The sequence below is a fragment of the Phallusia mammillata genome, chromosome 5, assembly GCF_965637545.1.
Source record: "Phallusia mammillata chromosome 5, kaPhaMamm4.hap1.1, whole genome shotgun sequence".
NCBI classification, from domain to species: Eukaryota; Metazoa; Chordata; class Ascidiacea; order Phlebobranchia; family Ascidiidae; genus Phallusia; species Phallusia mammillata.
In genome coordinates, this window is record NC_137256.1 from 21,849,149 (window position 1) to 21,875,894 (window position 26,746).

Here is a 26,746-nt window from a genome sequence, read left to right on the forward strand (position 1 = left end):
CAATCAGCTATTTACACAACCTGGTCAATCAACAGCGACACCATGTGGATAATTTGAAAACGAAAAACGTCTAGAAATGATCAAAGCTTGTCAGGATATTCAGCCGTGACAATGCGAAAGTAAAATCCAATAAGCCCGGCGCAGTTCATGATGAGGTAAACCCAGAAGAGCAAGCGGTCAAATACAAAGGCCAGATACGACCATTCGTCGGAAGCCTAAAGTTCAGAACAGCTGATTAAAACTAAAAATAGTTACATACGGTCACGTCACTTACGATTTCGTTTTTGCGGTCAGTTTTCACGTGACCCGTGACGTACTGGATGAAGTTCAGGGTCGGGCGGAACTCGTGCGGGGCGTGTTGTACCGATGCTGGAACAGCCGAAAGGTCAGCTGATCTGTCACGTGACAAACCGACGCGTGGTTGAAAGCCAAGCCTTTGCGCCTGTAATTGGTACCGTCTGCTTAAAGTGACTAAACTAGATTATGAAATGCGTGTGTTGTATCCTCATATACTGGGCTTGTTTAATATATGAGCAACAAACTTAGGAAACAAACTTTACCTGGTTCAAATACATGTTCGTTCCAGCAGTTTTGTCGAAAATTTGTCCATTTGCGTGAATATTCATTTTCCTGTTGACGCCGTTATCTAAAAAACGTTCCTTATATTGCTAGTCTTTAATTCCCAATCTGTTGAACTTTTAAAACAAGCAACAGCAACTCAAATGATTTGAGGACCTTATGGACTCACATCAACGTAATAACCATAGGTTGAAAGCGACTTAAAACATTAGAACCTTGACGCTTTTTGTTGCCAGTAGAAGTCCACTTTAAATCTGGTTGGTGTAATCCAAGTAAAGGGCCGATGACATCAACTACTATCTTTCTTAAGCTTCTGGGCATCTTATGTGTCTTGTCAGATCGAAAGTGAAAGTTGTAGACAAAGACGCTAATAAAAATACAGAAATAACAATTGCAGATTGGTCGAGGCCAATGAACTTTTGAATGAATTTTAATTTTACCCTTTATTGGATCTTTGGGGGGTGATACGTTTAGAATTAAAACAAAATCCAATAAGATTCTTAATTGATTCCATTTCAGGTCTTATTGGTAACAAGGATCAGAAAACGCTTTATAATTGCAGAGGTACCATCAAACTCCAATTTTGAAGTTTATATTTTACACGTTCAAGTCGTGAAAGTTGCTTTAAGATTTTGCCGCCCAAGTTATAGAAAGGGGCACATACCAGCACAAGATAGAAAAGCAGAGAAGAGTCATTGTGAAGAGTATGTATGACGCAAACAAAGGCACAGCTAGCGCAGTCGATGGCATCACTTGAGCAATCAGAAAGATAAAAACAGTGTAGCCTAGAAGCAAGGAGATGGCCAAAGATATCTTTTCCCCTAAAGTAGACAACGTAATTAGATATAAAGCAAAACTATTTTCAATGTGGGCATTTTTACAAGCTTTTGCACTTACCTGCTATTACTGGAAGGTAAAATACAAAACAAGCCAATACTGACTGCAAAACGCATGGAAGAACAATATTCATAATGTAGAACTGTGGCTTTCGTTTGATTATCACATTGAAACTGACTTTTTGGAAACGTTCGTCTGAGTTTTGAGGCAAAATTGTAATTGGCTTTTGAAGCAAATCCCATTCTCCGTTTGGTACAAAAGCTACGTAGATAACATAGTTATTTTAGCGGGCCAAAAATACTTTCCTGGGCAAAAATTGAATGTTCGAAACTGTTTCTGACTATTTAAGTTCAAGAGTGATGAGTCTGCTCTTTTTCTTTTTACACGTTCTATATGTGTGTCAGTCTTACGTAACAAAGACTAATTTAAAGCAAAAACTTGGAAAGCTTGCGACAAAATTTGCAGTTTAAAATTAACTTGTTCTAAGACACTTCTTTGCCCCTTTTACAAATGTGGCCAAAATCAGGTTCTTGCATTCCCGTGGACATGCATTTTTTAAAGAAATGCGGACAATGAAAAGTACTAGTTACAATATTTACAGTACCATTGTCGTCCACTACAATCTCTTTGGTATAAACGTAGTCGAAGATCATTCGTGACTGGTCGTGGTCCAATGAGCGAAAGACAAGTGAACAGTTTTGCCAATCAAAAGGAAACATAATCATCTAACAAACAAACATAAAACATTATTCAATTTCTTCAGTTTCAAAGTTGTGACTTCTTACACAGTTTTTCAATGACAGTCTTTAGCTAACATACCGACATTGAGCACGAACTTCTGTAAATAGCTGGTGGAAGCCACTCAATTACACCATCAAACCGAGCCAGGGCATTTACTCTTAAACTTTCCTGCATGTGTTTAATTTGACTGAAACACAAATGCACCTTTATCAGCTTCAAACAACAACCCAACAATACAAGCATCAGCTGTGCATTGCACTTTTCCTGCGCTTCAACAAACCTGTTTTCCAAAATTATTTTTGGGGACCAGATATTGTCAACCGGTATTCTTGTCACGCTTATACCATCATAATCAGATGGGTCCCAAGTTAAGCGTGGATCTTGCCATAAATATGTCATGTAAACAGATGTGGTTAAAACCCCAGCTTTTGCATCCTAGAGAAGAAGTAAATTCGAGACTGCCAGCAATTCGACTCACAGCAAACAACAAAAATGTCGAAGCAAAATCAGGTATTTAAGTGCTGATTATTTTTTTTGTCACTTTGCATGAAAATAGCAGTTAGGGTTGTGAAATGGTTTTACCTACCACGCTTATTATTTGCAGAAGTGTCATCCCAATTTTTACCACTAATGCCTCATTGTTTTGCTTTGGTATAATCTGCACATATAGTTTATTAGCAATATGAATAAATTTGTTAGAATCCATGAAGGTCAAAACGAAAATCTTGCACCACCAAACACGAGACTAAAAACCTGCTACTAAAAAGTAAAGCTATATGCGCGCTGTATTCGAACTTTTTTAGCAAAATCATAGCACCTTAGTGTTATAGTTGCGCAAAATATTAGAAGCAAGTTGAGCTTCTGTTGAAAAGGGTGTTTTTTTGTTGGCAGCAACGTGTTGAAACAGTAGCAAGATGGCGATTGTTCCTAAATGGAAACAAGGCTAAAACAACGACAGTCAGTACCAAAACGTTTCAAACTTACCTGCAAAAATGATCCATCCTAATTTATCAGCCATATCATAACATGCCACACAATTATCAGATATAAAAGACAAAAACACCAATACCCAAAACAGCACGACTAACAGCTTGAAGTACGTACTGCACGTGTTAGTAGGCCTAATATCATTTAAGTTGACCCGCTATAGACCACAACGCTCTGTTGATGAGTCTTTTAGAGACGCCAGCATCTGATAAACCCCTTGGGAAAAGGCAAACTTCAACATCATTAAATACAGCTGCTGGAACCGTACATATGGCAAGGCGGCCTACAACAAGCAATGAACTTGCATGGCATTTTGACAGCAGCTAGTCATACACCTTACATACATATGTAAATATTACACTTTACTCGTTTGTGCATATCCCTACTGTTCCAGCTGATACCAAGCTTCCCAATTACAAGAGTTGGGTTGGGTCTATATGGAACATATAAATCAAGTCAGCCTGGGTTTCATTCAGATTATAGGAGGAAAAAGGAAAAACATATTTAACCTTTTTTGTCCAAAAGTGTGTGAATAATATGCACTTGCAGCTTATCATTTATTGGCTCATATGCTTTTACAATATGCACTTGGATATCAAAAAAAGGTTGGGTCCAATTAGTGCAGGGGCGTCCAACCCGTGGCCCGCGGGCCACATGTGGCCCGCAGGAAGGTTCTGAGTGGCCCGCGTAGTATTTTTTGAAATGACAACTTAATCGCCTACGTAATTTATGGCAAACTTCCATTCCGAAAAATTGACATTTTAATTGTTGTTTGCCTTATTTCTTTGTTAATAGAGTAGTAATACACAACTGTTCAAGCTACTTTTGTTGCGTCACAATGCGCATTGTTACGCATCACAATTTCTACATTGTTACGTCACAATCTGATGCGTGCTTGAAGAGTCAGTCAGTAGTCTAATGTTTCTTGGTTCATTGAAATACATCTGCATGGTACCACAGACTCGCGTAAAACGCATTTATCAGAAAAACATCTTCTGCACTCTGCAGTGATATAGATTATGCCAAACAAGAAATAAAAAGCAAGTAACGCCAACAGAACTTTCCAAGAAAGATTGACATGTGACTTCAAATCCCCTGTAAGATCAGCAATTTCTGACAGCCATATGGAAAAATCGCTCTGCATTCTCCATCGTCCATCTCACCGAATATTGCCGAACTTGTTAGAGAAAAACAGTGCCAAACTTGCACATTGAAATGTCGACGTGTGGGAAAAACTTTGTTGACTTAACTGTATCTTGGTGGGTTTATTGTTCTTATAACTGTAAACGAGGATAATACACATTTCTAAGATTAGAATTTCGGTGTGAGGATTTTAATAAGAAATTATAAGACAGAGATTCCAAATTGGCAGTAACACTCAAGTGGCCCGCGCAATCATTCGTAAACCGCATGTGGCCCTTTGGCCAAAAAGGTTGGACACCCCTGAATTAGTGGTATACCGTTTCTAGAATCAGTTTTTCAATACAAGTTTATTTCGCCATAACACACAAGGAGCGACGAGTGTTATCAACAAACAATAGCGTGACAAGCAACGAACCGCTCATGTGCGCCCTCAGGCGGGGACCGGAGTTGCATACAAACGCTGCAGGTTTTAAGCAGAGAAATTGAGCAAAGCAAAAAAAGAAAGTTACGCTAGCGTATTGTGTTCCTATGGCGTAAGTAATAATAGAAAATGAACGCGAATTGCCTCGGTGGGCATACCGTATGCGTTTTAGCATACGTTGTTAAATATGAGAAATTCATTTCTTAAAGTAAGTAGGTATAGCATGAGAATAAGCACAACAACAACACACGTACACAAGGAAATTGTCAAAAAGCCGACAGAGGCATGTCTTGAAATTTTGTGCATGTTAAGACTGATGCTGCCGACATTCAGTCGTTAAGAAACAGCATGGGCCCTTTTGGGTCCGACTCGGAATTAAGAGGAAAGAGCACGTAGGCGCCATGACGCGAAAATGAAGTAGAATCCGTCGGAAGCAGCGTTTCTTCTCCAATGTGCAGCAGATAAATAAGACAAAAACGGGAAAAAAACAAGATGGCGACAAATAACAAAATATAGAACGCATGGCTCGGACAAGTAATTCTCAAAGATGACGTAATGCCCACGTGACCTCTTGGTAAATCACGTGACCGTATACTTGGTGCGGGTTTTACCGCTTGTCAACTGCAAAACCCGCCAATGGTAGGACGAATTTAAGCGAGTCACGGGATAATGGCGTTGCAGGAAATGTCATCGTTACGAAGCAAATTTGGATTTGGCGTCCGACATACAAACCTTTAACTTAACGGTATCGTCAATGGAAGTGTGCGTAATTCTGACACACGTCAATGTCACAAAAACGCTGCATGTACTTACGGGCTTGTTACAAATATATTACTTCAGTTTCAGACATACTATAAGGCCGTAATGTGAAAAGTTGTATGTACTGAAACCGAAAAACAAGCAAAGCAGCTTCCTACTTTCTCTTTACAGTCTTACACCGAGAGAAAGACTTTTTTGAACATGTCAAACTCTCCCAAACAGTTTAACTTCACGAAAACCCGTCAACACGCCTTTTGTTCGTAAGCCAACAACACTTTCGGTACGGGGAATAGGCGAGACAAAACGCTTTGGTTTTGCATGCGAGTGGCATATATAACAACGCAAATGAAAATCAAAATGACATCATAGGCTTTAGACTGGTGGTGACGTCATCAACTGAGATCTTCGTTGTCGCTAGGCAACGCGTCTTCGAAGTCCCCCCAGTGGTTAGGACGATCAAACCTAAAAGTGACAAGATAAGCAAGTTTTAGGGAAAGTTTTTGTAAAACACACAAATTGTTTGTGAGCACAAAACAAATACTGTTAATTTCCAAAAATGACAAATTATTAATTAACAATGCAAATATATCAATTACCGAAATAAGAAATAACATAAAAACTAGAATAGTGGCTTTCTGATATACTTCCATTTTATATATTCTATACGATATTTACCAATTTACTATACACATCATTTGATCTACACATATGATTGTTTTTGTAAACAAAAACTAATGGGTCCCCACACGCGTGTTTGTGCGGATTTACGGTAAACTAATGTTGCGGTGATTTTTAAATTCTTAAAACAAATTTTTAGAAAGCATTAACCCAACAATGAAAAATTTTGTTGTATTTTTTTGCACTATTATTGTCATATAATTACAAAAACATTAAAAAAGAACGAAACAAATACTTTCAATTTAATCTCTTGCTTAACTTTGTTTCGTAAAACGAGTTTTTCATTTAACTTTGTTTCGCAAAACGAGTACCATTGACATGTAGTAACCTTTTAGGATGCACACACCAAACGACTGTTTGACCTTTTGACACCGTTTTCAATAGCACGCCGTCCTTGGTGTTCAACAACACCGTTTGACCTAATTTATACATGCCTTGGGTATTTGATTCAAAAAAAAAAAAAACGCTACGTTATGACGAAAGAAAGTTCTGAACTGTGTTAGTAATACCTACTAATTGACCTTAAGTAACCCGTGGTCATGCAGCGGCCAACCTGACAACGAGCATTTAAAAAAACTTTTATCTTGTAAAAAAGTCAAGTTTATTTTTTTATATTTAGTTTGTTTAACAAAGTTTTGCTTGACATTATACGAAACCGAAGCACGCTTATTAGGTTTAAATCGCGTCATATGTGTGAAACCTTTGCCGAAACTGAAAATGTGAGTGATAACTTAATAAAACGACATAGCATTGCTGTGCAAAACAGCTGATTTCTAATCACCGAAACGACGTCTCGTAAAACGTCTGTCCGACGTCAAGCTGAGCCTTCCCGCTCTGCCCTATTATTCGTAAACGTACTCTCTTGGGACTTCTGCCTACAGTGTCTTTCTTGACCAAACGAGCGTGTGTCGCTGGGTCATTCGGGGTCAAACTTCAGGTGGACCAAGTTCAGATTAATATTAAACATATGTCCAAATTTGAATAAATTTGAAGCACTCTTTCTTTACTAAACGAGCGTTACAAACCAGCGTTAAAAATTTTACGTTTCGGGGGCCTGTGGGTGAACCGCTGGGTAACTTGGGGTCAAACTTCTGGTGGACCAAGTTTGGATTAATTTCTAACATATGTCCAAACTTCAATAAATTTGAAGCACGCTTTCTTCACTAAACGAGCGTTACAAACCAGCGTTAAAATTTTTACGTTTCGGGGGCCTGTGGGTGAACCGTTGGGAAATTTGGGGTCAAACTTCAGGTGGACCAAGTTTGGATTAATATCTAACATATGTCCAAATTTGAATAAATTTGAAGCACTCTTTCTTGACCAAACGAGCGTTACAAACCAGCGTTAGACAGAAAAAAGAAAAAAGAAAAAAGAAAAAAAGAAAAAAAAAATACGGACAAAAACAATATGTGTCCCCTTCAGGGAAGGGGACCCATAATGACAAAAAAGTTTAACTCACATCGCTTTTGAAACCAAAAGTAAAAAAACAAAACTAATTCCAGCTAAAAACTAAATCTTCTTAACAAATCATAGCACGTCAGACCAATGGAAGGCGTAATACTGAATCGAGCAAGTCTCCCAAGCATTCCCTAGCCCGCGGTGGGATTCGAACCCAAGACAGGGCTAATATACAGATGGAAAAACGGCACTTACTTGTAAAACGGCTTGAACGACGGGTAAATTTGTTTGACTGCATCATGTGCTCGTTGTACGGATCTGGCCGTCACCGTCACCGAACCAGTCGAAAATATTTTCAGCGTCGCTTTGAGCTCATTAATCCTATACGTCACTCCTGGATGCAGTTCCGGTTCGTAGCTGGCGACAAAACAAAGGAGTCAGTGCGATGTCACAATGCGAAAGAAAAATTTGAAGGTGGCGTAGTTAACAGGTGATTGTGACGTCACTGTGTCGTGAAACAAAAGTGCGAAAGTAAATTATTTTCAATATGGACTTTGGTTGGGAAAAACGAGGGGTGAAGTAATTAACGGGTAATGGTGACGTCACTATAAAAAAAAGGAGCTGGACCATTCCAACCCGTAGCGTTTGATATTACATCGATGTTAAAATCTCACATTACAAAGGAAATAGGCCAAAATGATTCTCCTTAAAGAAGTAGATACAAACACAATAAAAGCTCACCGCGTACTATGGACAAACGCGAATCCTTACAAACGAGCATTTAACTCGTTTTGTAAACGGGAAGTTTAATAATAGACATAAATGTCTCTGGCGTATTAGTAACTCTTTTCACATGACCCGTTCGACCTTCGCTATGTTGTTTATGTTTCCAGCAGAAAGGAAGTACCAGGGGATAATGGCCGCAAAGCTGACATTTCGAGAAAATAGTATGTGGCTCGTAAATACAAAACGATACGCAAAATATCTAACCAAGACCCTTAACAAACTTAAGATAAACAATCGTCACACAAAAACAACTTTGTTTATTGTGGGGATTTGAACAAACAGCGCATTAACCTCAGTTGAATAAACTTACGACCAGTGGTTACCAATTTTAAAACAGGATAACCACCGTTCTCTCTTTTTTTGCTAAACATTTTTTTTTAAAAAAACAACTTGGTACATTAAAAGAGTCTTCACGTAAAGTTTACAAGGGTCAGCATTTTAGATTTATAAGAGGTTGAGATTTCTTCTTCAGTAATAAGATGACCAAACTGCAACAAACATTACTGTCGGTAGGTATTTGTTCCAGATGAATTACACAGTAGACAGCTACCATCTGTGAGCACGCAACAGTTTTCGCACGGAAGTTGGCCCCAACGTAAATCTGAGCATTGGTGCTATTATGTAATCAACCCTTTCTTGTTCCTATGTACAAGGAGGCGTGATACCACAATCTTGTGTCTACAAATATCCTCGCGACAGTGTGACAGACGACATGGCGCTGTGACACACTGTGTGTCCCGGTGGTAGCGTGATGGCACAACACAACAATGATATGCCACTGGGTGCAAGGTTTGACAACTGGCATTTCCACTTTAGTTCACTTGAGGTGTGAATTAATAAGAATGGGCGAGACATCTGAAAACTTATTTTAACTGAGGTTAAAAACAAAAGCAAAGAGCTGTAGGAGACAAAATGTCAGCGTTTTAGGATCAACCCTTATGGGAATATTGTTCCAACCTTAAAGATCATTCGACAAGCGTAAACTGAGTGACATTGAAACAAACTGCGAACCATATCGTTGAACTTAATTCAACGTTTATTAAGAACACCATCTTCCTTATGAGATCGAAATTATGTTTTGGGTTGTTTGCACCTTTTTCAGGGATATTGCCCCAACTAAAAACAACGTAACTGTGACTAAACGCACGTTTAGGCCTAAGCTTGGGAAACAGACTAATCACAACGATACACCGAACCAAACAAGAAGCTTATGATCATTTAGGAAACAAACCACATCAATTATGCCAATCACCCAGCACCGTAAGTACATGTTGTAGATATTTAAAGAGGAATGATTAACAAGGCCAACTCCTAACTACCATGTTTCCGCGTTTTGTGCCATACAGAAGCGATTGCTGCAAACGGTGGCCTGTTCAGAAAGTGAAACCAACTGCATATAGAGCTATGTAAGTTATTTTCCGACAGGCTTCCTTGTATGGTGAGGCTTGTGTAATCCTTTTTGTGTGAGCAGTATTGGTTGAACATTTCTAAATAATTAGGTAAATAAAGCCACGGCGGCCATTGAGGTACAAATGGATTTATTTCATCTTTCTTATAAACAGCTGACATAAAAAGTAATATAAAACGTACTGTTCTAATCCATTGTACAACAGTTCCATAAAAGCTGAAATTGCCATTAAATATTAGCACAGGTGTTATATAAAACCCTATAGCCACGGGCAATGTTTTGCATTTTAGCTGTGGTATGAGATTTTACCTAGTAAATGAGCATTACCTGCAATGCCTGCCTCGATGAGCTCTTGAGAATTCATTGATGTCTATTGCATAGGGCATTTTGCTCACCGCCAAAACATTGACTACTTTAAACTCCGAAAACCGAACCTAAAAACATGAAATATGAGTTTTGTCGAAAACACAGTTTCTGAAAGGAAAATTTTTGTCACATGTAGACAGTGTTTCTTGTGAAAGTAGAAATCTTAGTTCCTTAAAATAGCTATGTTAGTACCTTAAAACCAATTTTTTGCAGTCTGCGGGCAATTTTTTTTGCTGCTTTTTTTGCATTGTCATCTGAGCTTGCCCCCGTGCAGACAACTTTTCCCGAAGACCACATATATGCTGTACACTTTGGATTTCGTAATCGCATTACTACTTTCTGCAACAAAGCAATAAAAACCAGTTACATAAAATTATTTTTTTAAAGCCTAAAACAGCAGATTTTAGGCTAAATTTTTCCTTTGGCTACTTGCAGACATGAAAATATCACCTTGTTTGTCTTAACCAACTAAATTAATAAAAAAAAATCAATTACATTATTTTAAAATGCCAAAATTTATGCTTACTTTTGTTTACCCCAGGGCATGTCAAATTTACCCAATAGGGGTTAAATTTACCCCTGGTTAAAACATCTGACTTAAAACAGGAACTTGGCTTAAAAGAAAGTTAAAACCTGCCAGTCATGATATCAAAAACAGTCTCAGTACATAAGTTCATCCTTATCATGACAATGTGATCAAGATGTTGTTTTGCAAGTAACTTATACAGTGATATGCCTGACTCATTTTCTTACTTGTGACTCTCTTCGATAAACAACATCTGCACCTTCTAGCGCGATTCGACGAAGGCTAAGGTGACAATGAACTCGAAACGATGCCACGACATTTGAAACAATCACTTTGATATGTGTTGGTTTATCAAGATCCTCACGAGTGTTTACCTAAAACACAAAAGTAAACCAAAACTGCCTGTAAGTTAGGTATTAAGTTTTAACATCAACATTTAATAATTCAATGTGTACAAGCTCCTAACAGTTATGTTTACAGCTACATTTTAAGTAGGTGCAATAAACTAAAGCAAAAAATTCAGTGTTTTATAAACAATGTGGGTTTAACTTAAGCAACAAAATATTTAGGATTCTTTTTGAATAAGGTGATGAACATTCCTTTTACTAATAGGAAGTTTAGAGGATAGTTTTAGGCTTGATAAAGTTTACAGTCCACTTAAGCAAAGCAATAAGTCTATTGTGCGATAAGTAACATACCACAGGTTCTAGTTGTTCCGGGGTCACAGTAAATGCTGTTGTTTGATGAAATGGGGTAAAAATCTCTTGTTTGCATTGCACTGGAGCCTGTGAAGTATTCTTTTCAGGCCTTTGCTGGACCACAGTGTTTGTTTTAGCGACACATACTCGAATCATTTTTGATCCCGAAGACAGACCCTGAATTTGAATTTTACTTCCAGCTGTGAGTGCTTGTGTCGTACCGTCGGGTCGTATTATTCTAGGTACACTTATTGGGTTTTCAACTTTTATTGGAACAGTAGAAACATGTTTTGGTATGCTTGAAGGTGTTGTATTATTACTTTGATCTAGTATTGCATCTAAAGAATGAGTTTGCTCCATAAATCCAAAAGAACTTGTCTGATTAAAAGTCATAGAGTCTTGCGTCTCAGTTTTAATAGTTTTGTTAGAATAAAAAGTTGTGGATGCTTGCTGTGTTCCATTAAGTTCAGTATGCACATCCTTCTTTCTATCCAATGTTTCTAAAGATGCTGCATTTTGAAACATATCACCATCTATCGTTGATGGAAAATCGGTGGTAGGCAGTAACAGGGAGTCCAAGTCATTGACCTGGTCATGAATGTTATTTCCTGTAATTTTGGCATGAGTTTCAACACTCGGAAATGTACTTAAGTCATTCAGGTATCCACCACCTGAGCAAAGTGGGTAAGATGCAGACGAGGATGCAAGGTCGAAAAATGTTCCACCATATTCATCCATTGTTTAACAAAATTCAGTCTTGGTATGTCTGATTAAACAGAAAATTTAGTTTTATTGATACTTGATCAACATTTTAGTTGTTGTATTTAACATTTATGGGCTTTTGATTATACCATTTTTGGCTTGTGAATTTTAAACAAAACTACTTGTATTCTAAGCAAGATTCAAAAAGTTATTCTGCAAGCAATTATGGTTAATAGCATCTTACATTTTCCAACTTTTTCTTGCATTGACCCAAAAATATTTTCTAAACTATTGACAGGCTGCAGATGGGATTATGTACGCATTGTTGCGATTATCTAGAATGCTATTACCCAGACTTGTATGTAAAGGTATTAAACCACATTGCTAAAAATCAAGCACAAACATCTTCTCTCCTGGTTCTATTTGACATTAATGTGCTGCCAGTTGGAAATGTGATACAAAAAAGCTTTCAAGGTATATGACATAAGGGTACTAAAAACCTCAATAAAGACAGATTTTGTAATATACCAAGTAAAACAACATCAAATGTACGTATTGTTTTTGTAAATAAAAAAAACTACAATGCAGTTAACTGCAGGAACAGTAGATTAACAACTAACAGTAAATTAACACCTAACCAATCTGGATAAAACCATGTATAAAATGCACTAGGGCACAAACAAATTTAATATGTTTTGTTCTATGAGAGGATATGCACTAAAAATATCACCTGTAATTATGTAACACTGGGCAGAGGATTTAAACTAATCTGTCATCCACATTTCAGTGCCTGACCATCCTGTATAAACTATAAGTAGATATGTGTACAAGATTGTTAATAATAAATTAAGGGTGAATCGGTTTGGTGGTTGTTAGTATTTGTATTGATAAAGCTAAAACTTTTTTGAAACACAACTTAAAGACTGAATATATAAAATAATTACATCTGTACATATTGTGAAAACTGTTGATATCTAATTCTTAACGCATCTTAAACATCTAAGGTAACAAATATAACTAGCATTAATTAAGAGGGAAAATGGTTAAAAACACCACAATTCAAAATTCAACACAGTATTGTGGCTAAAAACTGACCATTTATCTCCAAACTATATTCCTTGCACGTTGAGTAAGCTTAAATTGTTAACTACATCATTTTAAATCGGTAAATCACTCGCAAATACAGATACCACACAAAACAACACTCTTATACCACGACTAACACGGGACCAAACCGCGGAGAAAGAAAACGTTGTTTATATAGCACACGACGAGGTCAAATGGGTCAGAGATTATTTTTCTCTTTTAGGATGCAAAAAAAGTAAAAAAAATACATGAATGAAAAATAATTATTTTTAATCAGTCCAAGATAGTAAAATAACATTGTTAAACAATTTCTGCAGATGTAAAATATCTCCTGAAAAGTTTTGACTGTCTAGCACATCTTTTATTTTTTTGTTGTTTTTGATTCTCCTGTTTTACTAAACGTATTTTATTTGTAATATAAAATTAAAACAAGACAGTTTACAGTTCAACTTTAAGGTAAATAAGCCCGAAACAAATCCAATAGTCCGCGCATAGACAACTTACGTAAAATATCCAATACGTGACCGCTTGTACCGTTGTGAAAACAGTTAACTGTGAAGGTTGATGTTGTTCGGCAATTTAAGATAAAGGGACAAGTTTGCAGGTGAGTTTTGCTTACTTTTGTGTTTTGATATTGGTCTATTTTTATGTAACGAGCATTCAAAAGAATTTGTAGCGTTAATAGTGAAAATTTAATATCAAACAGTTACCTACGCATCGATTCATACAATCCATAGCACAGCAATATTAACAAAATTTATTTTGCACCAAAATCAAAAAAATGTTTCCATTAAAAAAAAAAGTGTTTTTATCTTATTCTGTTAACGGTTGTAAAGCTGAGCAGGCCCAATCCCTGACATTTTTAGAAATACTTTTCTTGAGGTATTTGCCCCTTTGTTTATTTCACACCAAGAGGCAAATTTCAGCTACATTGAGAACTACTTTTGCAAACTAAAAAGTTCCAGACATTGGGAGTATTTTTAAAATGTACATTTCTGTCTGGAGTGCATTTTTTGACAAAATTAGGATAGATTTTATGCCAGAATTCCAGGTACATCTAAACTTTGCAGGATGGCTTGGTGCATTAGTATCAATGCTTGGAGCATCTTTATATTGCTTGGTGCACCTATATTTCACTCGGTACTACTTTAGTGCACCCCCTTTATATCACTTGGCACACCTTTATAGTACTAGGTAAATGTGCAATAAGCATTATACAGGTGCACCGAACAATACAAGATTGCATCGAGTGATATAAAGGCGCACCAAGCTATATGAAGGTACACAAAGCTACACAAAGATGCACTAAGTGATGTTAAGGTGTACCTAGTGATACAAAGAAGCACCAAGCAACATATGGGTCCACCAAGCAATATAAATTTGCATGGAGCTATATATATGTACACCATGCAATACAAAGATGCACCAATCAATATAAAGGTGCACTAAGTGACACAAATGTGCTTCAAGCGATGATAATAATACACCAAGTAATCCAACCAGAGAATTCCAGATGTGTGAAAACGTTAATTTTTCTCCCAAATTAACAGTGTACTCCTTTTTTATTAGAAGTTTTTTGGAAATCATAAATTAAATATGGCGGACAGTCTGATGAAAAAGGCATATGCTCCTTTGGCAAAAGGGCCCTTGGTAAAGCCATCAGGTATGTATCGTCCCAGGCTGGAAGCTATCAGGAAAGCATCAATTCCAGCAGCTGTGCTTTGTTATGGAGTTTTAGGAGCCATGTATGTAAGTATCAAAAGGGTAATGTGAGTTTGGATGATTTGTGTCGAAAATTATTTGCTGTTTTTTTCTATTTCAGTATGGGCTCTTCTACAGGCACAACCAAAAAATTAATAACTTTTTCCAAAACTTGGAACCTGACAAGCTGTTTCATGAAATTCGTGAAATGGGTGTTCTGAAATATGCCAAAGCCTCCTGGCAAGAATAGGTAAGAACTTATTATGGTCTCACTGTGAACATTACCTTAAATACAATCTACATAAGCAAAAAATTGCTCTTCCTGCTGCATGTTTTAGTATTGTGTTATAGATGCTAAAGAATTGCAAAAAGTACTTGTAATTTCTGGTGCATTTTCATTCAAACTATACAATAAAAATTTTTAACCCAGAGGATGCCTTGAGCAGTGGTGGGATTCAAATTTTTGTCAGCCGGTTATATCACAAAAGTCACATTTTTCAGTTGGTTCTGTTACAAAAAGTCCATTGACTGTAACCAGTAATGCTAACCGGTTCGCTATTCTCATAGAATTTCTTGAGATTTTTCTATAGAACTGGTGCGAACCAGCTGAATCCCACTATTGGCCTTGAGGCAAAATAAAATACCAAGTTTTTTACATTCCTCGAGAGATGTAAAATGATATATATATCTGATTGGTCCACATTGCTTTTACACTGTCACTTCAAGCACACTAGCAACATATTGTTAACAAGACCACAAACGACTTTTCTAGACTTTGTTTTCACTTTGCTTTAGTATTTTTTTGGTGTGAGAAAATCATATGGTTAAATGTTGACCTTCCAGGTGGGTAAGCCATACTGTGAGAACTGTATTATATGTATCTCAGTAGAAGAATAGACTAACATAAAATCATGATTTGCAAATTTCCTGGCATATTTACATTGTAATCAATTTATATTTTTTGCAGATAAATACAATCTTCTGTTGACAAAGTTCTATTGGTTTTTGTGTTGTTCAAGTCTGTTTCCTTGAAAATTTCATCCAGTCCTCGGTTTAAAATATTTGTGTCACATTAAATACTTGACTTATGTGTATGTTTTATGTTTATTGTACTGCAGGAAAGTCTTACATACATAATAACTTTGACCTGATTTCAAACATATCAGTGTTCCACAAGTTTGTAACTGCATTGAACAATGTTTGTCAATGGCTACTTAAACAAAACTTGACCAGGATGTAAAGAAATTTGATGCTATGCCATAGAAATCTAAATGAAAATAGGTTTGGTATTTCTGAAGATACACGGCATAGCTATACCACGACATGCTAAATACAACCATGCTTAAAACCAAGCAGACCTTTGTGCAAATGAATAGGGTCTATTTCTAATCCAAAATACGCTTGGCGATAAAACAAACAAAAAATTTACAAATAGCCAAGACAGTGTTTGTGTTGGGTTACTTTTGAAATGGAATTTAATCATTTCTTTGAATAGATTAAATCTATCCGCCATATTCTGACACGCGTTATGTTACTGGGGCTCACCAGAATGCGGTTCCCAGCTACTTATTTTGTGGCTCTCACCAAACCTCAGAAAGCCACCAAAGATTGCTTTTTTAGCTTTCAAGTAATAATTTTTAGTGGTTTTTTCGGCTCCCTACATACTTAAAAAACACCATTTGGCTCCACTATAACCACTTTACCTTGTCGGGAAGGCCTATTAAAACTAACTAAATATTTGCAGCTTTGTTGAATTTGATTTAGGATTCGGAATAGCATACACAAGAATTTTTTTTAATTACGCTACCTATGAGTAATTGACAATTTGCCCTCTTACAAGATTGTTCTGTGTAAAATCGTTCTTGTTTGCTCTTATCTCCTAAAGCAGGGGCACCAAACTGTTTTTAAAGAGGGCCGAATAAAATTAAAAATTACATATAGGGCCACATTTAGTTAAGGCCTAAAGCAGCGCTGTTTCTAAATTGTGGTTTGCGTGACCAGCAAAAGCAATCCTATTTAGATATAGTGATACTGTCAAACAGCATTATAATGTGGAATTACTAGACTAGTAATACTTGTTTATTATATTATTTACTCAAAAAGCTTGATTGTTCGCGCACTAAAACGTACATATTCTTCTTCTAGTTTTGTTTGTGATGTAACAAACTGCCTTTAGATTATTTTTATAAGTCCTGTAAAACTAGGTTAATTTGTAGGTTGTTTCTATACTACACCATGTATTTAAGTTGTTTTTTAGATGTTAAGTCGAATTTATTTCGCCGGGAGAAACAAATTGTAGTAACATAATGGCGCTAATATATTCACCAAGCCGGAAATATAGGTGAAATTAATTGTGCATGTTTTAGCTGAAACACTTTAGCAGTAAATTAACTTTCAACGGTTAACTCAAGCTTTAATCTTTCTAAGACATTATTTTAGGACCGAAAACTTTCGCGGGCCGGATGCAGCCATGAGGACGTAGCGGTGAACTCTGGACACAAGTGCAAATAAATATCGATATGTCCACATGATGGTGCTAAAGCGACATGTACGTGAAATATGGGTTTAACAACCACATTGCATTGCCCTAAATCAAGGCTTCTCAAACTTTCCTGTTCTGCGACCCCATTATAGAAAAGACGTTTTTACGTGACCCCTTGATGGGTATAGCGTATACACGTAAATGATGTTTAAACAATAAATTTACGCACGTATACCATTTATTGTGACAATGACATAATAACGCATGATGTTTCGCGACCCCAAAATTGTGTTTCGCGCCCCCAAAATCATATTCAACGACCCCAATTTGCGTCGCGACCTACAGTTTGAGAAGCCCTGTTCTAAATGTCAAAATTGTCTCATATGGTTTCGAGTCAAGGCATTAGAGTAGACATTTGTGCATTTGGCTCAAAGGGTTTAAATGGTTTGGTTTTTACCCAACCATAGTCACATTTGCTCAAGTTGAACATCTCGGCCAATCCAATTATCTTCACATACACCACTTATCTGTTTTGTTTTCTAGTAACAAGACAACCTACAAATCTTGTCACTATACTGGTTGATAGGTGATACGTTACTTAACAAAACATTTGACAGACTCGTTGCGATAAAGCTATAAAACTTGTTTTACTGGCATTTCCTACAATGTTTGGAACTGTTGCGACATAATATAGTAATACACTTCCATTGTTTACGACACAAAAACCTTACATCGTCACAGTTGTTTGGCCCTTGACAAAGCATGTAACATGATCCCTTGGTGTTTTGATACGCCTTGGAAACGGCGCAATCAACGTTAGTTGTGATGTTGCAAAGTCATGTGAAATTGTTGCATCGAACGCTCGTGTAAGCTTACGTGGTGAAAATACACAAAAAAACAACTGAACGTGTTGAAATGACGCCATATAGCAAAATAGTGAATTTGACATTGTTTTTAGTCACTTCTGCAAGTCAAAGACAAGTTTTCGTTTTCTTCTATTTAACTAAAAGCAACATATTACGCATTCAACAACGCAGATTCAAAACGTTTGTGTCAGGGATCAGCAATCTTGTAGAGTTTTGCCCTGTGTTATAATTTATCCTTTTCCCTGCAAATAGCAAAAAGCATTTTGTTTAACGCTGTGGGACAAATATTAATTAAATTTCGTCTTGCAAACAGTTCGTTTGTTTTTGGCGTGGGATAACGTTTTTGACAGTTTGACTACGTGACTAATGAGTTTGCTATAGGTGAAAAAACACTTGAGGTTGCCCCGAGTTTATTTGCATTAAAGTTCACTGCCTGCCTAAACTTTAAACCTTTTAAAATAGCAGTTCCGCTTTTTACTTTCGGGCGCACGTAGGCCCCAGCAAGCAAGTAAACACTTTTTTTCAAAAGTCAACACACGCCCCCCTCATAAAAATTATATTGAATGCAAATTTTGGTTTCACAACAACAACAACTGTACTGTATTAGTTTATTGAACTTTGGACAATAGGTAAACTTTATTGCGCCACTGATTCAACAACTATTTATAGGACTGCAAATGTATAAAATACACTTGGTCGGTGCAGTCCTTCAGCAAAGACGAACCGAATCAAAACCTTTCATTTGTAGTTGTGCGTTTTTGTTTGAACAAAATTCATTCATAGAAACAGGAACTAAAGACGAATTGTTTGGGCTTGCGTGACCGTGGAAAGCTTAAGGTCATTTCCCTGGTTCCTGGGTTGAGGGGAATTTTATTGCGTCACCAATTCAACACCTTTTCATAACCCTATTTATGGGGCTGCAGCTGTATAACAATCACTTGGTGTCGATCTTCAGCCAGCAAGAAGTTCCTGCTTGGTGTTGCTTAGTTGAAAACAATTAAACGTTGACACTTTTTAGGTAGAAATTATAAAGGTTTCGAAAGATGTCGGTTAGTAACAACTTTGATGGCTGCAACTTTGGTGGAGAAACTACCCTCATCAGCAACAAAGGAGATGTTAACACGTATAAAGCACCAGGTACTGACCTAGGCAGATGGTCAGTCGCTTTTAAACAAGCAGTATCTAATAGTACAGAGATGTATGTCAGGCTTTTCGGGACGAGTTTGGGTACAAGTTGGAAAAAAGGGGCTTGATTTGGGAATGGCTTTTGGACTCAACTTGGGCTTTTAATAATGCAAATCCTGTTCGGGCCCAAATTTAAGGCTTACAGCTCTATGATGATTACATTCATAACAACAGTCTGTCGTGTGTGAAAATAACAGTTAAAAATGTGGGCCTGCTGACACTAGGCGCATAAGCATGTTTAAAATATAAAAAAGACACATATTAAATTGTTGCTTTAGTACATAGCTACATAGGGTATTGTAATCTTTCAAAATGCCTCGTGGTGGTGGTGTACAGCTGAATATGAATAACAATCAGTTTGATGGCGAAACAAATATTAATTCGGCTGATGGCGACATGAATGTCTATCAAGGAAAAGGTGTGTTTCTTCCAGGCATTTTTTGTTAAATGTATCTCAAAATATACGCTTGTTACCTCGCATAACGACCCTCAACACCTCCTATACAGGCGAAAACATTTGTTTTATTTTGTATTGCAGTGGATAAAAGTCATCATGGGGACAATTATTCAATGCCTGGAGCACATGTTACAGGAAATATTGGACCAAGCGGAACTACTAACATTGGGCACCGTAAGTAGTTAAAGCAAAAACATTTGTTTAGGTATTAAATTAACCGAAAATTTTACCCAATTTTAACTATATGCAGTCGACATTATCTACCCCACATGCCTTCTCCCAAACATGATGGTTTCGGGTCAAGGCATTATAGTAGACATTTGCGTTTGTGGGTTAAAGGGTTTTGCTTTCTAAAGTTTTGGTTTTGGCCCAAATCATTATCAATAATAAAGCTCTAAAACTTGTTTTTTTCTAGTTTTAATGCACATTTTTAAATTGTTGCGACACAATGTATCAATAAACTTTCATTACTTACGACACAAACAACTTCACAGCGTCACAGTTGTTTGTTCCGTGAAAAAACATTGTAACGTGATGCCTTTGTGTGTTGTAACGCCTTGAAAATGGCGCAAGCAAATTTAGCTGTGATGTAAGTCATGTGAAATTGATGCACCGAATGCTCAACTAAGCTTACATGTAAAACATAAATATAAAACGACTACAACGTGTTGAAATGACGCCATATTACAAAAATGACATACAAACTGTTTTTTATCATCGTTGGTTTAGTTTTATTTCAACATCTTTAGTAAGTCAATACATAAGTCACCTTTAGTGACGAGAGGCATTGATATACCGAATCAATACCGAATCCTTGCGGCAAAGCATATATAGGCTAGAAAAATGTAGCAGTTGTGGGATTCAAACCCACAGACAAACATGGATATAATATTGTTTTCAAAGTACAAAAAAATTGTGTTGCAGTTGATCAAAGTCGACGGGAGAACGTCTAATCTTTGCTTAAACGTCTAATCCAGTGGTACCCAACCTTTCGTGGACCATGGCCCCCTTAAAGTAACTTTTTGGCCTCGTGCCCCCCTTCAAGTTACCATGTAGGACCTGTGCCCCCCTTGAAATGTATATAGCCATCTCGCGTTGGAATGCGGTATTAATTTTGGCCTTAAACAGGTCTAATAGGGTAAATGAGCGTGACAAACCTCACTATAAACAAATAGTATGTAAAATAGTCGATTAAATTCGGGAATAAAGTTAAAGTGAAAATGACTTTTAGTGGGTGTTTCTTGTAAATCTATGCCCGTGGCCCCCTGAACATAGCTCGTGCCCCCCCCCCCCCCTGGGGGGCCATGGACCCTAGTTGGGAACCACTGGTCTAATCTCTTGTTTTAAATGCAAACAAGAAAAATTGTCTGATTGTGTGTAGACCATGCATCACCCAAACAGCCACGAGCCCGCGACAGCCCGTCTGCTCAAATTTCATCGCGGCCATCGGCGACGTCCGGAAAGCCCTCAAAGCGAAGGTACCAGTAAGTGTCATATAAGCACCATGTATAAAACTGCTGCATAAAAAATTTATAAAGATACTTGTAAAATTGCTTTTACTTACATGTATTTAGGTGCAAATGCAATAAATGTGGAGATACAGGAGCAGATGGTGTATGTTGCATAAATAATCTAAAGGCTATGCAAAAGATGCAAAAACTTTCTTTGGATTGTATTGTGGATCATTCTGGTTTTTATTTGTGTCTTGAACCACATGCTCTGGCAAAAACCTACAAACGAAACAAAATGGCGAACACCACTGAAGGTCTTTCCCAGGCACAGTAAGTGTGTGTTAACATCATGGGTCGTAGTTGTATACACCAGCTTGTGTGACATAGGGTCTCGAAGTAGCTTGTTCAGCACTAATAACCGTTTTATCACTCAGTGGGCTAAACACACACACACACACACACACACACAAAAAAAAAAAAACTGTCTTTGACACGACTTCTTGGCCATGGAAAAAACCGCCATTGGTAACAAAAAATCCGGATGTTTAGCGTCGTAATGCACATCCGTTAACGTACGTGATTAAAACCACGAAAGCTGTAAGTTGCAAAGATAAATACACAATTTAATGGTCTACGCTTCTGATGTACCAATCAGTGGGAAGCAGCCTAATTAAGTTTTCAAATTCTACCAAAGCCTATTAATGTCACAAAAATGAAGGTGTGTTTTTGGTGTTTTTCTGTAGGAAGTACAAACTCGCCGCCAAGCGCGAATATTTTGAGTTTGTAAATTTGAAAGAGGATGACGATGATGATGATGACGATGATGATGACGTCGATGACGGCGTAGTGCCATCTTGTGTGCAGAAAGCTATTGACGAGAAATTTCATGATTCATTTGGTAAAGATGGAAACCAACCAAAGTTGAAATAAAGGGTGTAAAGATATTGTATGTTATCACTCCATCATCTTATATAATGACAAGCATTCAACTTTGTTCACCACAGATTATGAATACTGCATGTAATGCATTCTGTACAGAACAATATGTGAGTGTATATTTTATGTTTCATGCATTCGGTGAAAGGATTTGATAAATTGAAATTTTGTCCTGTAAAACAGTGCTCCGCAACCGGTGTGCCGCGGCACACTGGTGTGCCGCAAGACGATGCGGGGTGTGCCGCCGCAAAACGTATCACTTTTTGTGTTAAATTTGTTTTTATTTTATTCATAGCAAATGATACAGTTCACAACAACACCAAACTAAAGCTACACTACTCACTACGCATTCATGTTTTATTACGTCATAATATACTTTATACTGGCTTAATGCAGGGGTCTCAAAACACGCGGCCCGGTGTGGCCCTAAGAGGGTTTTTGTGCGGCCCGCGAACTAACTTTTAAATTTTAGGTGTTTAGCTCAGGTGGAATACCCTGTCAGGCCACCGATTTTAAGAAACAATCATTCTTTATAAGTATTGGTTGAAAATAAATGCAACGTTTTAATCGTATGGTGGAAAGAGTCCCTCCTGTTGAAAATCAGCAATTCATTCCAGTTGTTGAGTCATAGTTTTTAATTGTTTCGTCATTGTATGCCATTGTTTTCACACATAGCAGTTTATTGTACTTGCTTTTTTTAGTTTGCTACACTGTATATTCGTTTTGTTGTTGATTGCATTACAAATGTGTACATGAAATGGCAAAAACGCACAACATTTTAAGCACATAATATTTTTGTTCATGTTACTTTTACAAAAAAGTTTAAATATTACGGCGCTTTACTAACGTAAAAAATGTTTTTGGCCCTCAAAGAAGCTCAAGACCCCTGACTTAATGCTTTTTTAGGCTTTCAAATATTCAAATCGCATTTTTTGGGTTCGGGTGTGCCGCCGAACATTTAAAGCTTGTATGGTGTGACGTGCGTGAAAAAAGGTTGCGGAGCACTGCTGTAAAACACAGCATACTTCTGGGGCTAGGCCCTTTGGTATTACAAAAATCGTTTTCAAACCATGTATTCCGTGGCCCAAATACTTTGTCAAAAAGCTTGGTAAAAAGTACAGTAACTTGCGCCTTTTTCGTTATCGTCGGTTCCTTATTCAACAATCATTTCGAATAGGGTGTTTTGTTGTAAGCAACAAGCGTCTTAAACTTAGGGTTGCGTTTAACACCTCTAACTGGTGATGTCGAATAAGCAAATAGTGTTGTTGTTTTTCAATTAGCACTGACTAGTTTTGTTTTAACCAACAGTTTTAATGCAATATAAATTTTACTGCTTTAAAGTAAGAAATTGTAAGCACTGTTTTTGATGTTTTGTGATCCAATAATAAAGAATTGGTTTTATCAATGCAAATTCACTTCTTTACCAACCATCACCAGAGCAACTCATACCGCAAATAAACGGCATGGTAGTAACCGTAATAAAGCCCCATAAAAAGCCGAAAACTTAAAATTACCAAGACAAAATGGCGACACAAATCTTAGAGGGTAAAGTCTGATCCAATTACGCCTGTTTTATCCAAACTGAATCCAGAAAACGTCCCCAAATCCCGAACAAAACAATAAACACCGCATTGCGGAAGAAGGGAAACAAACGTTTATTATAGTAGTTAAAAGAAATTGAAAACATGTCAAAAAGCTGCCAGTTTTGCGTTTTGTTTAGTTTTTTAGCGTCACCAGTATTTTGTATTTGTGCAATTTTATAGACTAGTGATGCTGACCTGTAGCTTCAGTCTTGCAATAGCGAGGCCGAGAGGGTTTGATATTTCCAGTAATTTATTTGCAATAAAGTTTACGTCTGCCTGTCTGAAATTTACACCTTTCAAAACAGCAGTTACTGTCCTTATTTATCCTTTCGATGCACGTAGGCTTCAGCACTCGAGTAAATATCTAAATATAGTCAATTCAGCTTACATTAGCGTTTTTGAGCGTTGAAACCTAGGATTGTTTCCCTATTGCTGGGTTAAGGGTTATTTTATTGAGCCACCGATACAATACCTAATCATAATATTTATAGGGCTGTAGTTGTATGGAATTTATTTAGTGCGGTCCTTCAGCGAGGCAGAAGTTCCTGTTTGCTGTTGTTTAGTTAAAAACGAACCGAAACAATTCTGTTTATGCGTTTTTGTTTGAAAAAAATAAATGAATCAGCAGTTTTGAATAGCGTTTTCTATCGGAGAAAAGCACTCGACATTGCGCCGAATTTATTTGCATCAAAGTTCACTGTCTGTCTAAACTTTAAACCTTTCAAACGAGCAGTGGTTTTCGGTTCCGCTTTTCACTTTAGGGCGCACGTATGCCCCAGCAAATAAGTAAACACATTCTTTTTAAAAAGTCAACAGACGCCCACTTATGAAAAGATATATTGGATGCAAATTATGTTTCCCAACAACGGCTACCGTAAACGTTTTTTGAACTTTACACAATAGGTTTACTTTCAGTAAACTTCATTGCGCCACTAATTCAACACCCTATTTATAGGACTACAACTGCAAGGAAATCACTTGGTTCGGCTTTTCAGCTAAGAAGAAGTGTTCGGTGTTGTTCAGTTTACTGAAACAAGCATCTTTAAGTTGTATTTAAAAAAATTTAGGTAGAAATTACCAAAGTTTCGAAAGATGTCGTACAACCTCTCCGGAAGCAACAATACAGGAAATTACATCGGCAGCAATGTGCACGCAGCACCAGGTAGAAGCCAAGTTACCAGTCAGCTAATTTGAAATATGCGCTGTTACTTCTGTAGTCATCTACTGGTACAGAGTTGTGTGTTTTAAAACACAACGTTACCAAAACTGTAATAAGTTAACTTAGTAACTGAGCTTGCAAACTTAACAGCAAAAAAAAATGCTTTTCCCCACGCAGTCGATCAGAGCAAACATGAACAGCACATCAATGCGAGCAACGCCAAGATATCAGGAAACTTTTTTTTCTGTAGGTAGAAAAACCGTTTTTTACATGTAAAGTCAAATGCTTGAATAGGTTAGGGTTTACCATATCTGCGTGACCGAAATTCCGGACGGTTTCAATACATAGCTTTGGGGAAACCATACTTGCGTTACAATGTGTCATATGGCATGTTGTTACTTGTTACGAACCTAGAGTTGTAAAATCACCTAAAATTAGATCCCGAACCCGACATGAACCCGAAGACAACAAACACAATGGACAATAATAGCTTAGGACAGTGGTTCTTAACCTTTTTGGTGAAATTTCCCACTAAAGTCAATCAACAAGTTCGAATTTCCCCCTCTTTGTTATTTTTATATTGATGTTTTGTGCCCTTCATTAACAAAACAATGTATTCTTCGATTAAAATAGTTTTGTAACGCGCTTTTGTCGGGACCTGCAAGAGTTTAAAGGCTTACTGTAATCTTAATAAATTTGAAAAGTGCTTTTATGAGAGAGTAAAATTGTGTGGAATATCGAAGAGTCTTCTCTGCTTGCAGTACTGATTTATTGCATCACAATTAACATAAGAAAGGCATTTATTTACACACAATGACAAAGGCATTAATATTGTTAATCTTGTCTGTGGTCCTTTCTTTTTCCTTTTACAGCATCTTTCGTCTATTCGACATAATCAGATACGTTAACAGATCTTTGTAGCACCTACACGCTCCTGTCATTGACTGTCCTCGGGACACCTATGGTCTGCCCACCGGATCACAGCAAACGTTCCGAGGAACCGCCTTGGTGTTTCCGTTTAGGCGGGTTCATATGATGGCTAGCAGAACCTGCGGATTCTACTACCGTCATATGCAGCCTGACTGGTTTGTTTTAACCAAGGGTTTTAACGCCAAGTATAAGCGGAAACTGTAATCGCCCAAAGATACTTTGCTGTAATATAGTATGAACCGATAACAACAATGTGGGTTTTAACAATGTAAATCGTTTTGAGGTGTCTTATATTTTTACGTGATACGAGACATGTGTCTTATGTCAAAATGTACAAAGTACGTTTAATAAATTTGCAATATGTCATGTGTATCTTGTGCTCTTGGGCGCGTATCTAGATTTTGAAGAAACATATTTCTCAATGTAAAATACTAGACTACTTTACATGACAAAACATTGGACAGACTTAACAGCGATAAAGCTACGTTTTACCAGTTTTCGTGTAAGGAACTATTGCGACACAATGTAGAAACAAATGTCCATTATACATACGGCATAAACAACTCCTAAAGCGTCACAGTTAAATAAGGCCTATATATCAAAGCCTTGTAACGTGATGCCTTTGTGTTTTGATACGCCTTGAAAATGGCGCAATCGTATTCACCTGTGACGTTGCGAAGTCATGTGAAATTGTCAGACGATGCAAGCTACAAAACATGATCGTCACATGTTGAAAAGACGTCACACTATAATTAAATGAAACGCTGTATATTACGCTTTCTACAACATTGAGCCAAAGCGTTCATTTCAGGGACGGTACAATCTTAGAAACTGTTATAAATACAACTCAATTTTTAGGGCTTGCGTGGATCAAGTGCCCA

At 37.2% G+C, this 26,746-nt stretch overlaps 4 protein-coding genes and 1 long non-coding RNA gene across 5 annotated transcripts; 3 read left to right on the forward strand and 2 right to left on the reverse strand.

The window, feature by feature from the left end:
- Window positions 1-6: 6 nt before the first annotated feature.
- LOC145229687 (neuronal acetylcholine receptor subunit beta-4-like) lies at window positions 7-3,175 on the reverse strand. The gene is made up of 10 exons (XM_080095022.1): window positions 3,142-3,175; window positions 2,975-3,084; window positions 2,236-2,592; window positions 2,021-2,141; window positions 1,477-1,677; window positions 1,244-1,400; window positions 795-946; window positions 561-646; window positions 275-442; window positions 7-215 (listed from the first exon to the last, which is right to left on the reverse strand). Exons 1-10 carry the CDS (start codon window positions 3,173-3,175, stop codon window positions 81-83), a joined length of 1,521 nt encoding a protein of 506 aa, XP_079951148.1. The 3' UTR covers window positions 7-80.
- A 1,440-nt stretch (window positions 3,176-4,615) lies between these two features.
- On the reverse strand, window positions 4,616-13,246 carry LOC145229078 (uncharacterized). The gene is made up of 8 exons (XM_080094339.1): window positions 13,125-13,246; window positions 12,760-12,837; window positions 11,328-12,093; window positions 10,857-11,003; window positions 10,296-10,442; window positions 10,065-10,171; window positions 7,799-7,960; window positions 4,616-5,929 (listed from the first exon to the last, which is right to left on the reverse strand). Exons 3-8 carry the CDS (start codon window positions 12,063-12,065, stop codon window positions 5,860-5,862), a joined length of 1,371 nt encoding a protein of 456 aa, XP_079950465.1. The 5' UTR covers window positions 12,066-12,093; window positions 12,760-12,837; window positions 13,125-13,246; the 3' UTR covers window positions 4,616-5,859.
- A 368-nt stretch (window positions 13,247-13,614) lies between these two features.
- Window positions 13,615-15,910, forward strand: LOC145230488 (uncharacterized). Its single transcript, XM_080095918.1, has 4 exons — window positions 13,615-13,719; window positions 14,685-14,864; window positions 14,938-15,066; window positions 15,784-15,910. Exons 2-3 carry the CDS (start codon window positions 14,712-14,714, stop codon window positions 15,064-15,066), a joined length of 282 nt encoding a protein of 93 aa, XP_079952044.1. The 5' UTR covers window positions 13,615-13,719; window positions 14,685-14,711; the 3' UTR covers window positions 15,784-15,910.
- A 2,908-nt stretch (window positions 15,911-18,818) lies between these two features.
- On the forward strand, window positions 18,819-21,294 carry LOC145229688 (uncharacterized). The gene is made up of 3 exons (XR_013860469.1): window positions 18,819-19,301; window positions 19,888-19,980; window positions 21,188-21,294. It is a non-coding gene; the product is annotated as an uncharacterized LOC145229688 (long non-coding RNA).
- A 92-nt stretch (window positions 21,295-21,386) lies between these two features.
- Window positions 21,387-23,563, forward strand: LOC145229873 (uncharacterized). The gene is made up of 2 exons (XM_080095211.1): window positions 21,387-21,587; window positions 22,001-23,563. Exons 1-2 carry the CDS (start codon window positions 21,448-21,450, stop codon window positions 22,185-22,187), a joined length of 327 nt encoding a protein of 108 aa, XP_079951337.1. The 5' UTR covers window positions 21,387-21,447; the 3' UTR covers window positions 22,188-23,563.
- The last annotated feature ends 3,183 nt before the right edge of the window (window positions 23,564-26,746 follow it).